A 16,097-nucleotide genomic window follows, 5' to 3' on the forward strand; every position below is an offset into this window, starting at 1 on the left:
TGTGGAGGGTGTCAATGATTGTCTCCTGGACCATTGCCAAGTCAGCAGTCTTCCCCATTAGTGTGGTTTCAAAGAACAAAAGATACCCGGAATTTATACTGTAGGGATGGTCATTTAATGAAACTCAAATGTAAATATTCTAATATTTTGAGATACTGGATTTTGGACTTTCATTAGCTGTACGCTCTAATCAACAAATTAAAAAAAAAAACTTTTGAAATGTTTTACTTTACATGTAGGGAATCTAGAATATATGAAAGTTTCATTTTTTAAAATAATTTACAATAAAAAAATGAACTTTTTCACAATATTCTAATTATATGACCAGCACCTGTACATGAGTAAATTTTAAAATATATTCAAATAGGAGTTATTTTAAATTGCAATAATATTTCACAATATTACTGTTTTTACTGACGTTAAGATGTTAAATTAGTGCTATATAGAGAATGTGTAGTGTAAAAATATTTTTTCAAGCAATATTTTGCCAAGCAACCTTTTTATCTTATCATACTAACTTGATTATTGGATTTTTAGAAATATTAACTTCTCTTTCTGATAAACCTTGTAATATCATGACCTTGAGCACAAAGCTAAATGAACAGCATAACTGTAAACTCTTTAAAAAAAAAAAAAAATTAGCTTGAGAAAGTACCATTTATTAACACAAACACTTTGATAGAATGTTTAATAAAATTTACTTTTCAACTTACTTTACTAAATCACCATTTCAAAATGGAAAATGAACCTTCCTCGTGAAATTGTAGCAATATCATTTTCAAAAGGTGGTGCAGTTTTCTCTCGTGCAAGCTGTGACATTTGACAACCATTAGTTTTTAATTGCACACTTTGTAGTTATTAAACTACGTAGTCATGAACTGATAGGAAGGCGGATCGGATCACTCAAGGGGCAGGTCACCTCAGGGGTAGATCTGCGCGCCTGCAGCTAGTGTATCTCTTCTTGCTGGTGATGTAAGATGGCGGTATCATGTACAGTCGCGATCTCAGGTGAGCGAAACACTACGTTCCTTCTTTAAATTGTCATTGCCGCAGTCACTGTGAACGCGGGCGCAGCGATTAGCATTCTGTTTTACATTTGCATAGACACATTTCAGTTTAATATAATGACTAGGGCTATTTTAGCATGCAATTTATTGATTGTCAAACCGGGTGCACTAGTGAGGCAACCGCCATTTTTCGTATTTGATAGCATAACTCTAATATTCAGAGTATATGATCTTAATATCACGAGAAAGGCAAAGTAGATTATGTATGCAGGTAATTTTAACTGAAATATTAGCCGACAAAATACTCCATTTCGAGCGACAAGTCAACCTAGTTAGGGTGTCGATCTGATTTGTAAAGCTAAAATATTTCTAGATAAGACACTTTATAATCGCACGCGTGTCTCAGCTTGTCATGATAAAGTTAATCTGGCGGCCAGACAGTCTACAGCTCAACCGAAACACCTCTTATGATTCAAACACATCAGAATGACATGCATTATCAAGCCTCTGCCAGCTGTTGATTACTAAGACAGAAGTACTGAGCTTGTATGGATGGTTTGCAGTAATAATGATAATAGACCATGTGGACATTCAGTTTATTTTGATGCAGAGATTTTGATATGTGAACTTCTGATATGTGAACGTTTGGGAATCATATCCCTGCTGGAAAATCCAGTTTAAGATGGTAGATGTGTTTTGGAACATGGTAGTTTGATTCTAGTTGGTCAGTAGCTGGTGCAAACTTGTAGACCATCGTGGACCAGCAAGCTACCATGTTCCAAAATGTAGGATTTTCCAACCGGGATACATATTAATATTTTTTTAATTAATTCAAGAGGCTATTGTAGTCAATACATTGCTATTACCTTGCATTATCTTTACTAATACAGTGCATAATGCATATATAACCAGGGCTGCAGTCATAGATAAAATATTATTTTGTGAAATATACAATTATTATTATTATATACAACGCATACCGTTATTATAAATCATTATTTAATAAGCAGCATTCATTATTTTTTGCCAAGCTTCATGGATAAGCACAAATAAGTGGCAATATATTTATCACATCAAATGCTGCAGAGCATCAGATCCTGATCCATTTTGTGTCATCTCTTTGTTGTTCATGGAATATCATGACTCATATTTCAAAAGAAATAGGCCTATGCCAGAAGTCTGCCCACACTTCATGATGTGTATGTTTGAGCAAGGTTAATACTGGGTTAAAGGATGATGGTGACAGCCTTCACTGAGATTTATGAAAATCAAATTAGCAAATGCAAAGGTGGTTCATTAAATTTAGAATAAAAATAGCGCAAATAAGCAATTTATTTCTAGCGCTGACATGTCTTTCTGCCTCTTGTCTCCTCCCGCAGGGTACCAGACAGAGGGGCTGCTGCATGGGGGCTGTGGAATGAGGTAGTAGTTTGTATAGTTTGGGATCACACCAGATCTGGGAGATAACTATACAGCCTACTGTCTTTCTCACAGCTGCTCCCTCACATCAGATGCACCAATGACGTTCCTTCACACAAACATGGGATTTGTGGATAGCTGAATTTACGCATCTTTGTACTGTGTGTGCTTACTTCTGAGAGTGTAAATTCCACAATTGTTTAAAGGCACAATATGTAAGATTTTTGGATTAAAATATCCAAAAACCACTAGAACATTGTTATATATTTTGTTGGCTAGTGTACTGACATTATCCAAAATGTTTCCAAGAATGTTTAAATCCAGAAAAAAATAAGCAATTTTAACCAGGACACAGACCATGTCCGTGCGTCGCCGGTTTTATTTTGTAGAAACCATGGAAACACCAAAGATGCTTTAATATATTATGTGTTTTATTAGACAGGTGAGCAACTGTTTGCATGGATGCATTCATTGACAGAAAACTAATCATGTTATATAGTGAAACACAGTAAGTCTTATTGTTTAAGTCTCACTTTCTTGATTTACAGTGAGTACCATGTTTTACCATGCCTAATATCAATCTAGCTTACTGCAGTGTGCTCATAGTAGCTGCCGAGCGAATGCAGAGTAGCATTATAACAACTTTCAACACACAAAGGTATCTAGCATGATATAACAGCACTGCATTACCCCACATACACTTGACTGGAAGAAGCGGAAGCGGTGACTGTGGCATAAGAAAAATTCTGCTGCTCTCAAGCCATGTGTTGCGCTCGTATTTCGCGGCCTCGTTGCTCGCGCAGCATTCGGCCCTGCTCTGCTTCATGCTATAGTAACATTAATAATCTCATCCATGAACATGATTTCTGCCCAAGTCCCATCCAGATTCTTTTCCACCGGCTATAGACATGAAGACAACACCTCCCATGATTCCACGAAATCAAGGCGTCATCAAGCTACGCCTTTTGTTTTAGCGACCTCTAGCGGTGAAAATTTACATAGTGTGCCTTTAAAGTCTGCATGAAACGGAAGTTGTGATAGTCTGTTCTTAATCTTTTCTTCCCTATTGTGACGTATATCCTAGTGTAACAGCTTCTCAAATGAGGAAAAAAATGTAGGGCGGGACTTAGTTGTAGTTGATTGGATGGTTGTGGTTTGCTATTGCTGTGATCTCATGTGAGTGACAGGTTGTCCCGCCCTCACGCCAGTAAACGTCAGCAGAGAAGAGATGTTGCTGCAAGAGGGAGGGGAAGTTATTTTGATTAAAGATTTTTTGAATAAAGAATTCATGTAGAGGATACATGAATAAAAAAATAATGATGTGCACAGATAAATAATTTATAATAAATAGTGCAATATTCCATAAAAAATAAGAATTGTGAATTTTGATTTCATGGTGACTTTAACCACCAAATAAAAATATTGATGGTCATAACTGAAGGTCTTAATTTATTTCATGCAGTCTTTATGTTATGGTTACAGAGGTGTAAATTGGTGGTCTATCCATTATGCTATAATAACTAGGTTGTTATGTGATTATACATTTGTGCATCTAGTTTGATTATTTTTTAATGATATTATTATTATTTGTACAACTGCTGTAATTTATAAAAGTAAACTGAATAGACTAATTTGTGCATCATCTCGTTCCATTTATGATTAGAACTGGATTTCGTTTTTAATATTCCTCAATTAAGCTGGTCCTATTTTTTTTTTTTTTTTTTTACAAAATATGAACCTTTAGACTACAATTCGCCGATCAAAATATTAAATGTAGATTTAATAAATGTAGATGCGTCTAGCACTTTAAAATATTAATGACTGGCGCGAGACTTGCTGTGAAGTTGTCAATCAAATGAGCTAGCCAATCGCTTTAAAGGGCGTTGTAGTGTACATATTTCTGATTGGTCTGAAGGGAGCAGCTTACGTTGCGCGTTGACGTCACCACTGGTACCCAAGCAGTTGCAGCGTGTAAATATGGCGAACATCAGAAGTGTCAAGGTGAGAGAGAAATTGAATGAATTAATAGAAATGTACAGTCTCAAAAAAGTCGGCTGTACAGTAGTTCAGATTTTCAAGGTTGCTTTGCTAACCTTGTTAATTTTTACGTCGTTGTATGGTTGTATTTCACATCTTTTTACAATATTTTGAAGTTCTAGCCTCTCTGCTAACTAGTTGAATGGAACTTCTGTGCAGTTATGAGTTTGACTGATAGGCAGGTAAATATTTGAAACAATGGCGATTATCCAGCTTTGTTCTTATTTCTTCCGTTGTATCAATCCTACTCCGGTGTAGTGTGTTCAAAACCTCATTGTTTTGCAGCATATTACTGTTGAGCCATGACTACATTGTGTTTGTAGTAAAACATCACCAAGCTTTATGCAGGTTGTGTAACCTGAGTCTTCCCCTTGAGTCTGTCTGTCTGTCTATCTATCTATCTATCTATCTATCATAATAAAAAGTCAACATTGAATCTCCAAATTAATGTAGAAACAACATAAATATTGTATAGTTTACATATTTGTTTAATGGCATATTTTTTACTAAGCGCTATGAATGAAGACCAGTATCACCATTTGTTTTTCTCTCAGTTTCTGAGAATGAAATGAGTAAAAGTTATTGTTTTTTGTTGTTTATTGACCCATGTAACATTTTATTTTAATAAATAAGGTTGTCATGTCAGCAGCATTTTAAATACCAGTCACATTTATCAATTTTTATACCACAAAAATACTAACCTAGATATAAAGTTCAAATATTTTTAAAGACAAACAGTAAGTAATACAATAAGAACAAATGAATACATTACAAGCGATAGCACAAATGAGTACAAAAGAACAAATATTCGAATGAAATTAACAGTGCTTTAAGATTTTTTTAGTTAGGTCTAAGAGTAATATTCAGGTAAGAAATACTACAGGGATTGAATAGAGTAATCAAGTGTAAAATAACTGCATTGTTCAACTAATTATATATAGAGAAATCCTTATTAAAGCAACAAAGTTGATTCAGTCAAGTGCAGCACGTTATTTTCTATTTTTCTTCTGTTCTTTGATAAACATTAATGACACAGGCTGCAGCAGGTTTATTAGGCCACTGTCCCTTTAAGACCTGACGCACATGACACTGATCTGACACATCCGGTTATCTCACAACTCTTTACATCCATTTAAGTATTTTTAACTAATTTAAGATTGTACTTATGAGGATACACCCAAAAACAGGCATTTTGACAATTTGACAGGGTATGGTGGGTCTGGTGACAGGAGGGGCCTCTGGTTTGGGGAGAGCGACTGTGGAACGGCTCATCAGTCAGGGGGCCAGCGCTGTGATCCTGGACCTGCCCAGCTCAGATGGACACAAGCTGGCCGCTGCTCTCGGGGAGCGATGTGCATTTGCACCAACTGATGTGAGTGACACTTATTATTAACCACCCTTTTACATTGTACACCCTCTCTTTTTGCTCTTTTAGACAACATTGCAGATTTCGAAAATGTTCTTTCCTTCTGATTTGGCTTTTGTTTTTAATTCAGGTCACATCAGAGTCGGATGTGAGATCGGCTGTGGATTTGGCCAAGGAGAAGTATGGCAAAGTGGACTTGGCGGTGAACTGTGCTGGGATAGCTGTGGCTGTGAAAACGTACAACTTTAAAAAGGACCTTCCCCACAGTCTGGAGGATTTCACTCGTGTTATCACTGTAAGCCTCACTGTATTTACAGTGCTGCCTGAACCTCATATTTTTATCACTGTAAAGTTTATCACCATAAAGCATCAGCCTTTTTTCCATGTTATTGCATGAATTATAAATGTTCTTTTGAATTTGATCTATTAAAGGTGAACATCGCTGGGACTTTTAATGTGATCAGACTGGCTGTAGGGGAGATGGGAAAAAACGAGCCTGATGCAGATGGACACAGAGGCTGCATCATCAACACAGCCAGTGTTGCTGCTTATGATGGGCAGGTATAACAGCCATACACTAACGATCAGAAGTTTGGGGTCTGTAAGATTATTATTATTATTATTATTATTTTTCTCAGCTAAAATTAATGCTTTTATTCAGTAAATACAGTAAAGACATTTATATTGTTACAGACGATTTCTATTTCAAATAAATGCTGTTCTTTTAAACTTTCTATTCATCAAAGAATCCTGAAAAAAAGTGTCAATTTCCACAAAAATTTTAAGCGGCACAATAGTTTTCAACATTGATAATATGCGTATCAGAATAATCAGCATATCAGAATGATTTCTGAAGAAACATGTGATACTGAAGACTGGAGTAATGATGTTGAAAATTCAGTTTTGCCAACTCAGGAATAAATTAAATTTCAAAATATATTTAAAAAGAAAACTGTTATTTGAAATTGTAATAATATTTCCACAATATTACTGTTTTTACAGTATTTTTGATCAAATAAATGCAGCTTTGTGAGTATGAGACCATTTACTGACCCCTACTTTTGAATTTCTGCCAACCTTACAGATTTCTAACTGCAGCACTACAGGTTTTATAAGTTGTTCTGTTGTCTTTTAAAGGTGGGTCAGGCTGCATACTCCGCCTCTAAGGGTGGGATTGTGGGAATGACACTTCCTATTGCTCGAGACCTTGCACCAATGGGGATCCGTGTGGTCACCATCGCTCCAGGTCAGTATCCCCGAAACACATATTTTGTCTCTAAACAGAATGATGTCTTCATCATGTCCCATCATAATTCATTGTTTGTTTCTTCTTTCCCTACAGGTCTGTTTGCCACACCACTTCTAGCAGGATTACCTGAGAAAGTGCAGAGCTTCCTAGCCAGGCAGGTGCCCTTCCCGTCACGTCTGGGAGATCCAGCTGAGTTTGCGCACCTTGTGACTGCAATAGCAGAAAACCCCATGTTAAATGGCGAGGTCATTCGCTTGGACGGAGCTATTCGCATGCAACCTTGAAGGAAAAAAAGAGAACAGAGTGGACAGACTCCAGTTGAAATACCCCAAACTGCTCTGTGACTGAAGAAACTGATACAGCATTAAGTCAGGATACTTTGTACCTGAGTGGAAGTGTTACCACTCACATGAGTGTTTCTTTGTAATCACTGGAAATCTTGTAGATTTTTACACTCGAGTCTGTCTGGTATTTATATACTGACTGTACTTTTGTGCCACTGAGGGACTGTGATCTAACTAATGACTAATGTATTCATACAATCATAAGGTTGTAGTCATAAAAAATGAATGTCTCTGTGTTCACATATCTTTTTGTGTATAATAAAAATATGTAAAGCACAATGGGATGAGTTTTAATAAATAAATATTTGCTGTTGTAGAAAAGCTCATGGATCAGCTGTAGTGAACCGAAAATAAAGCTCCAGGGAAGATGGTCAATAAGACACATTGGACTTGCCACCATACTGACTTTATATGACTCATCAGTGATTCTCAACCAGGGAGACATAAATGATTCAAATTAATATATTATTCATGCAATTTATATTATTAATAAACATATAAGCATATATATATATATATATATATATACATACATATATATATATATATATATACATACATATATATATATATATATACATACATATACATATACATACATACACATATTTAACTTAAAACTAAAATCAAGATTTAATTTTTCTCCTCAATAACTTTTGTTTCTGTTTGTTTCCCAGTTTCCTTTTATTAAAAAAGGATATTTGTCATAATTATGGCAGAAATACTGCAGGAAATATTTTACCTTATGAAAATTGTGAGGGGCCTTTAAGTCAAAAGGGTTGAGATCCACTGCTTTATAATATGATACAACAATTCTGTTTTCTTTTACCTTTGCTGTAAAATAAACCCTTTCTGAATAGAGAATAATTTATTTCTATTTATGGACTAATACATCTATTTTTAAAAAAGAAAAAATTACAAGCACTTTGTGTCAGACATCACAGTACAGTGAATAGCTGGACCAATAGAGGGCAGAATTGAGCTTGTTTTGACAATCAGGACTGGAGGTTCATATGACTTTTGCATATGATTTTCTATTGTGACAGGGTCATAGGTCTTTAATGTAATAACATTATTAAAAGACTTGTAATGCTATTTTTGTTAAGCAAAATTATTTTAAATATAATGTGCAGTAACTTTTTTAGATAAAAGATTATATTTGTAAGATTTTTGATTATTGTGGATTTCTTTTTGGATTTTTAAAAACATTCATTAGTGGCTTAAATATACAGCTACTTAAACAGCATGCAAGACTCATCACCCTCCAAAGAAAAAAAAAGTAAAACTGGAAAACATTGGCAGCTGTGCACAAAAGTCCTGGAAAATCCTTTAGTGAACAGATTGAGCATAATTAAAGTAAGCCCAGATTGATGTTCGTAAATCTGCTTCACACACACACACACACACACACACACACACACACACACACACACACACACACACACACACACACACACACACACACACACACACACACACACACACACACACACACACACCTGATTGATTTTCTGACCACGGGGTGGCAGTTCCACTGTAATCTCTGATTCATTCATTTCAGTCCATCCTACAGCCATCCTACAGGGCACGTTAACATGATTACACTTTAGAGAGGTTAACAGTTCCCACAGTTAATATTTGGCTCTGAAATATTAAAGGATGATTCATGTTTTCTGACTTTTTTAAATCAAGCTTACCATACTACTATTTTGTTTGGTTATTATTTTGGTAACACTTTACAATAAGGTCTCATTTGTTGACATTAGTAAATGCTAACAGGAACTAACAATATAATTGTTCGTCGTTTGTTCATGTTAGTTCACAGTGCATTAATGTTAACATTAATACAACTTTTTTAAAATTAAAAGTTGTATTTTAACAATGTTAGTAAATGTTGAAATTAACATTGGCTAATAATAAAAAATGCTGTAGAAGTATTGTTAGTTAATTTTAACTAATGTTAAAGTCACCATGAAATCAAAATTCATAAATCTTATTTTTTTTATGGAATATTGCAGTATTTATTATAAATTATTTATCTATGTATCTATACTGGCGTGAGGGCGGGACAACCTGTCACTCACATGACATCACAGCAACAGCAAACCACAATCATCCAATCAACTACCCATGGACATAATCAAGTCCCGCCTTACATTTTTTCTTGTTCGAGAAGCCGTTTCACTTGGATAATGTGGAAGAAAAGTAACTATCACAACTGTTTCATGCCGACTTTAAAGGATTAGTTCACTTTCAAATGAAAATTACCCCAACATTTATGCATCACTTCGTTTCAGAAGGCCTTTATTAACCCCCCGGAGCCATGTGGAATATGTTTATGATGGATGGATGTGGATGGAGACACTTTCTTCATCTCACTCGTTGGTATCGCTCATTGCTATTATAAAGCTCGGATGCATCAGGATATTTATTAATACTTCTCCGACTGTGTTCATTGGAAAGAAGAAAGTCATATACACCTAGGATGGCTTGAGGGTGAGTAAAGCTTGGGGTAATCCTTTAACATATTAAACCTTATTGTGAAGTGTTACCATTATTTATTATGTTCGTCCATTTTATCTACTTGGCTATTTTTATATTTAATACACAGTCTAAATAGCTCACCAGGTTGACATTTCACGGCAAATTGTATTGTGTATATAACTGTGTGTGACTAATAAAAATCTTAAGTCTTGCATTATACAATGCAAGAAGCTCAGATGAGCTGTACCAAACCATTTAAATATGATATGTTTCAAACAAGCATTTCACTTGACTTACTCAAGTGTGTGGTGAAACAGATGTTAGATCAAACATCAGATTGAGGGACGCCATACGTGGCGAGTGGTTTGAATCATGGGTGATGTTTATTGAGTGTCACTGTGTTGTCTCACTTCACTCTGATGTGTTGCCCAGCGTCTGCTCCATCATGTCATGCATCTATCAGGGGGCCGTGAGTTAGGACAGCTTTGATGGACACTTGCTGTCATCCCATAGATCTTTGCACTGTCAGGAAAATTACTTTCACTATTAACAACGGAGCGCTGCCTTCCGCAGAGGACAAACATCGGAGACTGTGTGAAGACAAGGTTAAAGACAGAGACGCCCTGGTCCTTGTTCCCAAAGCAACTAAAAGGTTTTTGCCTAGAATCACCTAGAGGTTTCAAGAGCACACTAACTAGATTGATTCATCAATATGCATTATTAATGTGCTCGGGACAATTTAATACCTCTGGACTGTGTAAATATGAGGGCTTGGGTGTAATCAGAACACAGGGCCACTTTATTTTGAGCCTCTAGGGGGCAGACTGCACAAACACGCCACAACCTGATCACTGTTTAGAGACATGCATTGACAGCATGTACATGCATCATTTGGATAACAAGCTGTCTCTAAAAATCCCCCAAGATATAGAAAAGACATTGCTTCATGTTGATTTTATCAATGTAGATCCCCATGAAGCCACGTCTAGCCTGCTGTGTGCTCCTTGAAGTGCTCCAAAGAAAATACAAGGGATATAGGCTGGGAGTCTTTTGGAGATGGGGACAGATGCAGAAAAGAGGAGGAGAGAATGTGAGCTGGTTGTCATTTATCTGGGTCAGTCAGACCGACCTCTTTTCTTTACTAAAATATAAACATGCTAAAACATAAACTTGTAGTACTGACATACCAGTGAGATATCAGTAGCTTTTATTAGTGTTACTGGGTGAATCAAAAACCATAAATGTATGGAAAATAAAGCGTATTTAAGGGCCATCGGGATTTTTTTTTTTTTTTTTTGCAGTGACAACACATCACAATTATTTTCTCTTCCACTAGTTCATTGTTCTTCCACATTACAGTACTGAGAATGAGACTTTTTGCATTATGGTAATGAGAATTTGGAGGGAAACGAGCTCAGAAATCATAATGATCCTAAAAATAAGATTCTTTTCTTCAAGCAATATATAAACACTTTGGGGTCGATAAGATTTTTTTTAAAGAGGCGAACTTTTCTGTATTGATCGCTTTTTTATTGTCAATGTGTAAACAGCTTTTAACGAAACTTAAATGACAACTTCCCTGACTTCCTAGGATATGAAGCCTGTAGGCTCATTTTTATGTGAAGGACTCGGTCGTTTTGCTGGGAAAATCAAAATGTGACATTTACACGCCCCCTGAGAGCCTCTCTTCCATTCAATAACACGTGAAATGAATGCTTATACAATGATCATGATAATGCCGAAAGAGCTATTCTGTACTGTATTATCAATGTGTCAAGCAAAGGAAAGGGATAAAGTCAAACTATAGTCTCACATAGCCAGATCTATATAGTCTATAGTATCAAATATACTTTATAATCAAACTATCATAAGAGTGTAATTTTAATGATCTATCGACATGATGCTGGTGCTGAATTGCAGAGCTGGTGCAAACATATCCACACCGCTATGATCAGATGCTTTCTTAACTGCTGTTTTCTCACCGCTGTCATTTTTGTTGTGTTTATTTTGTTATTGAGAGGAAAGTGTGCAGCACATATTTACATCTAACCGTCGCTCTCAGTATATTGATGCAAATGTACTATTTTCAACTTCTTTTTACTTTTAAGCACTGAGCAGTGTTGGGGGTAACGCATTACAAGTAACTTCAGTTACGTAATCAGATTACTTTTTCAAGTAACTAGTAAAGTAATGCATTACTTTTTCAATTTACAACAAAATAAGTTACTTTTTCAAATAAGTAATGCAAGTTTTTCACATTTATTGACTGACAGCTCTCCTGTCCCCATGTTGAGAGAAATAAAGTGCAGAGGTGTTGTGTGTGCTGTGAACATGATGGTTATTGTAGTTCTAGACTAAATGTGAACATGCATTTACTCATCTCACTTGCACGGAAACATTGTATTCCTCAAAATGAATAAACAGTGAGATGCCATCTCAGAATTGTATGCAAACCTGTAATAATTAACTATATTAAATTACACAAATATACTTCATGTATTTAATCTCACTTTATTAGCCAATGTCTTTGCTGCTGACCTTTGATGATCCAGTTCAATGTACTAATAAGCAAAAATTACTTTGGATTTAGAAAAAAGAGTGTTGTATTCTTCTTCAATCCAGAATGGCAGCACAGCTGAAAGGTTTGTTAGAGCTGCGCCCTCTACTGTACAGGCGTAAATATGCATTTCCATCAGCCTGAGGCTTATTCATTTCACTTTTGATGTGAAAGGGCCTTAACATTTTCCAAAAATAGAACTTTTTTGTTGTAATTAAAAAACAAACAAGCAAGCCCAGCCCAGGTGAGAAAAAGTAACTCAAAAGTAACATAACACATTACTTTTCATAAAAAGTGAAGCAATTAGTTACTTTTTTAGGGAGTAACGCAATATTGTAATGCATTACTTTTAAAAGTAACTTTCCCCAACACTGGCCGTGAGTATATCGGGGCATTGAATCACGTTCGGTCTCTTGTATGTTATGTGTGCGTGAGCAATAAGTTGCTGGCTGCAGTTCACTTAACGGCCACCGGTGTCACTAATAACAAGGGTTTCTGAATTCTACATGTAGCCCCTTTAAAGGGATAGTTCACCCAAAAATGAAAATTATTCCATGATTTACTCACCCTCAAGCCATCCTAGGTGTATATGACTATCTTCTTTCAGATGAACACAACTGGAGATATATTTAAAAATATCCTTAGTCCTCCAAGGTTTATAATGGTTATGAGTGGTACCCCAAATTCTGCAGACAAAAAAATGCATCCATCCATAAAAAATGATTCCATACGACTCCAGGGGGCTAATAAAGGCCTTCTGAAGCGAACTGATGCGTTTGTGTTTATTTAAAGTTTATTTAAAACTTTATAAAGTAAAATAACGAGCTTCCGCCGCAACAGCCATACACATTCGATGTACATCCAAAAAGAGTTAACTTCCGCGACTTAGTACACAATGCCATGATGTTCTACACAATGACATGACGTACAACACATTATAGCATAGGACATAGTGTACTATGTCACGGAAGTTACCAATTTTTGGACGTACGTTGAATGTGTATGGCTGTCGCTCCGGAAGCTCGTTATTTTAAATTTGGACTAAACCACTCAATTCATATGGATTAGTTTTATGATCTCTTTATGAACTTTTTAAAGTGTCAAAATTTGCAATTGCATAGGCTGTTTATGGCGGGACAGGAAACTCTCAGATTTCATCAAAATGATATTCATTTGTGTTCTGAAGATGAACAAAAATCTTGCGGGTTTGGAATGACATGAGGGTGAGTATCAATGACGGAATTTTAATTTTTGGTTGAACTAATCCTTTAAGACTTTTATTCAGCAAGGATGCATTGATCAAAAGTGACAGAAATTTTGTAATGTAACAAAATATTTCTATTTTAAATAAATGCCGTTCTATTGAAATTTCTATTCGTCAAAGAATCTTGAAAAATATCACCATTTCCACAAAAATATTAAGCAGCACAACTGTTTTCATCATTTATAGTAACAAGAAATGTTTCTTGAGCATCAAATCAGCATATTAAAATGATTTCTGAAGGATCATGTGACACTGAAAACTGGAGTAATGATGCTGAAAAATCAGCTTTGCCGTCACAGGAATAAATTACATCTTAAACTGTATTTGAATAGAAAACAATTGTTTAATAATTCTCAGTAATTCATATTTGTAATCAAATAAATGCAGACTTGGTGAGAATAAGAGGTTTTTTTTCTTTTTCAAAAACATTAAAATATTTTGCAGGCCCTAATCTTTTGAACACTAGTGTGTACATATACTGGAAAAAGTGACATAGAAGAATTATATTTGGCGAGTCATTTTACAAACATGAACAGAAAGAGCTTTCTGAATTGTGTGTTTGTAATTAAACAGCACAGCGACGTCCCACTGAGACGTTCAATCCTTAATCTCCAGTGAGTGAGAATGCTTAGGACAACAGCATCCTTCCTCCAAAAGCAAATAAAACAAATAAACTTTGGGAAACTCTAGAAAAACACCCCAGAAATCTTCAAGGGACAACTGCACCCACTGAAGAAACAGTGAAAGGATGATTCCCAGTCATTAAATCTAGAGTCTAGGACCACTGGCTGGTTTGAATATGAGCATTATCACTCAATCCCACATTTACAATACCTTTCACATCTGACAATACCGTAACCCAGCCTGACACTGCTCATTTACGTTTTATCCTTCATGAAAACAAATACGTTTGTCTGAAACATTAGATATGGAGTCTTTCTGGGACCTATTAGAGGCATTGTGCTGGTTTTATCTGTTGAGTGCAGGCTACAGTAGCAGTCTTTGTGCTGAGGGACGGTAATCCTGTATCTGTGTGTGTATTTGTGCCCACTTGAGGCTTTGAGACAGAAGAGGGAATCCACTAATGCTGCCGATGCTAGAGAAAACAAATCAACACAGCAGGCCTCCAACTAGCCACGGCAGAACAAATATTCCCACGACATTCCGTCTTTACAAGCATATGCTCAAATAGAGCTATTATTCGTGTCTGTAATGACACACACATGTTCTATATGGCCCTTTGTAAATTTGGATGTTGATTTGAATGCTCGTACTAGCTTGCAGGATAACAAACATACACGGACCACATAAAGAATCACCTCCCGTGACTTTAATACCACACTGTTATATGTAGGCAGCAATGGGATTCATTTTATATTTACAGGGTGTTCAGCACACCATAAAGAGCCAGTTGTGTCCCCGAGAGGCTAGAGAGTATATCGTTTTCAGAATGGCCTTTGAAACAGCCTGTAATCATAGCTGTGAGAGCGTGATGAAGATCCAGCACTCCTTTAGCAACACACACTGACTTCTGACCTCATCCACCACTTCACTGTAGCATGACCATAAAGCTGATAGAGGTTATCCGATTTAATCAGAACACAGTAACAGCCTCTCATGAGGGTCAGACACTGACATCCTCACAATACTGCTGCTAGAAAAGCTTTGCATCTGAAGTATGTGTCTCCCAAACACGACAGAATGATCTCTAAGGGGAACGGCATCACAAATGCGCCATGGTGGGAGTAATTTCTTTACTTTCAGACACGGCAATGTGCAGGAAATCATAAAAACAGTGTTTTAACGCAATTAGTTACTTTTTTAACTAATTTTAATAGTGTCACCATGATTAAAAAAACATTTCAAGCTGGGAGAAAATTCACTTCTTTTAATTCTTTTCATATCACTTCTTATTTTCTCATTTAGAGGATCTTATCTGATCCGTGTGAGGTTCAAATCTCTATTAAAGTCACCATGAAATCAAAAATCAATCATTTTTGTTATTTTTAAAGGAAAATTGTAGTGTTTGTTATGTTTGTTATAACTTATTTATCCAAGTATATCGTTATTTTTATGGAATATTGCAGTGTTTATTATAAATTATTTATCTGTGTACATTATTATTTTTTATAGAATGCTGCAGTGTTAATTATTATAAATTATTTATCTGTGTAGAATTTTTTTTATGGAATATTTTAGTGTTTATTATAAATGATTTATCCATGTACATCCTTATTTTTTATGGAATATTGCAGTGTTTATTATAAATGATTTATCCATGTACATCCATATTTTTTTATGGAATATTGCAGTGTTTATTATTATAAATTATCTGTGTAGATCATTTTTTATAGAATATTGCAGTGTTAA

General features: G+C 35.6%; 1 protein-coding gene across 1 annotated transcript; it reads left to right on the top strand.

Annotated features, from left to right (window-relative positions):
- Positions 1–4,270: 4,270 nt before the first annotated feature.
- On the top strand, positions 4,271–7,701 carry hsd17b10 (hydroxysteroid (17-beta) dehydrogenase 10). The gene is made up of 6 exons (XM_051880697.1): positions 4,271–4,427; positions 5,671–5,835; positions 5,960–6,124; positions 6,262–6,390; positions 6,967–7,075; positions 7,172–7,701. The coding sequence occupies exons 1-6, from the start codon at positions 4,404–4,406 to the stop codon at positions 7,360–7,362; spliced, it is 783 nt and encodes a 260-aa protein (XP_051736657.1). The 5' UTR covers positions 4,271–4,403; the 3' UTR covers positions 7,363–7,701.
- Positions 7,702–16,097: the final 8,396 nt, after the last annotated feature.

This window comes from Ctenopharyngodon idella, chromosome 22, assembly GCF_019924925.1.
Source record: "Ctenopharyngodon idella isolate HZGC_01 chromosome 22, HZGC01, whole genome shotgun sequence".
Taxonomy (NCBI): Eukaryota; Metazoa; Chordata; class Actinopteri; order Cypriniformes; family Xenocyprididae; genus Ctenopharyngodon; species Ctenopharyngodon idella.

Coding starts and splice junctions, on each gene's coding strand:
- hsd17b10 (XM_051880697.1), top strand. CDS start 4,404: ATGGCGAACATCAGAAGTGTCAAG. Junction 5,836..5,959: donor GTGCATTTGCACCAACTGAT/GTGAGTGACACT, acceptor TTTTTAATTCAG/GTCACATCAGAGTCGGATGT. Junction 7,076..7,171: donor TGTGGTCACCATCGCTCCAG/GTCAGTATCCCC, acceptor CTTTCCCTACAG/GTCTGTTTGCCACACCACTT.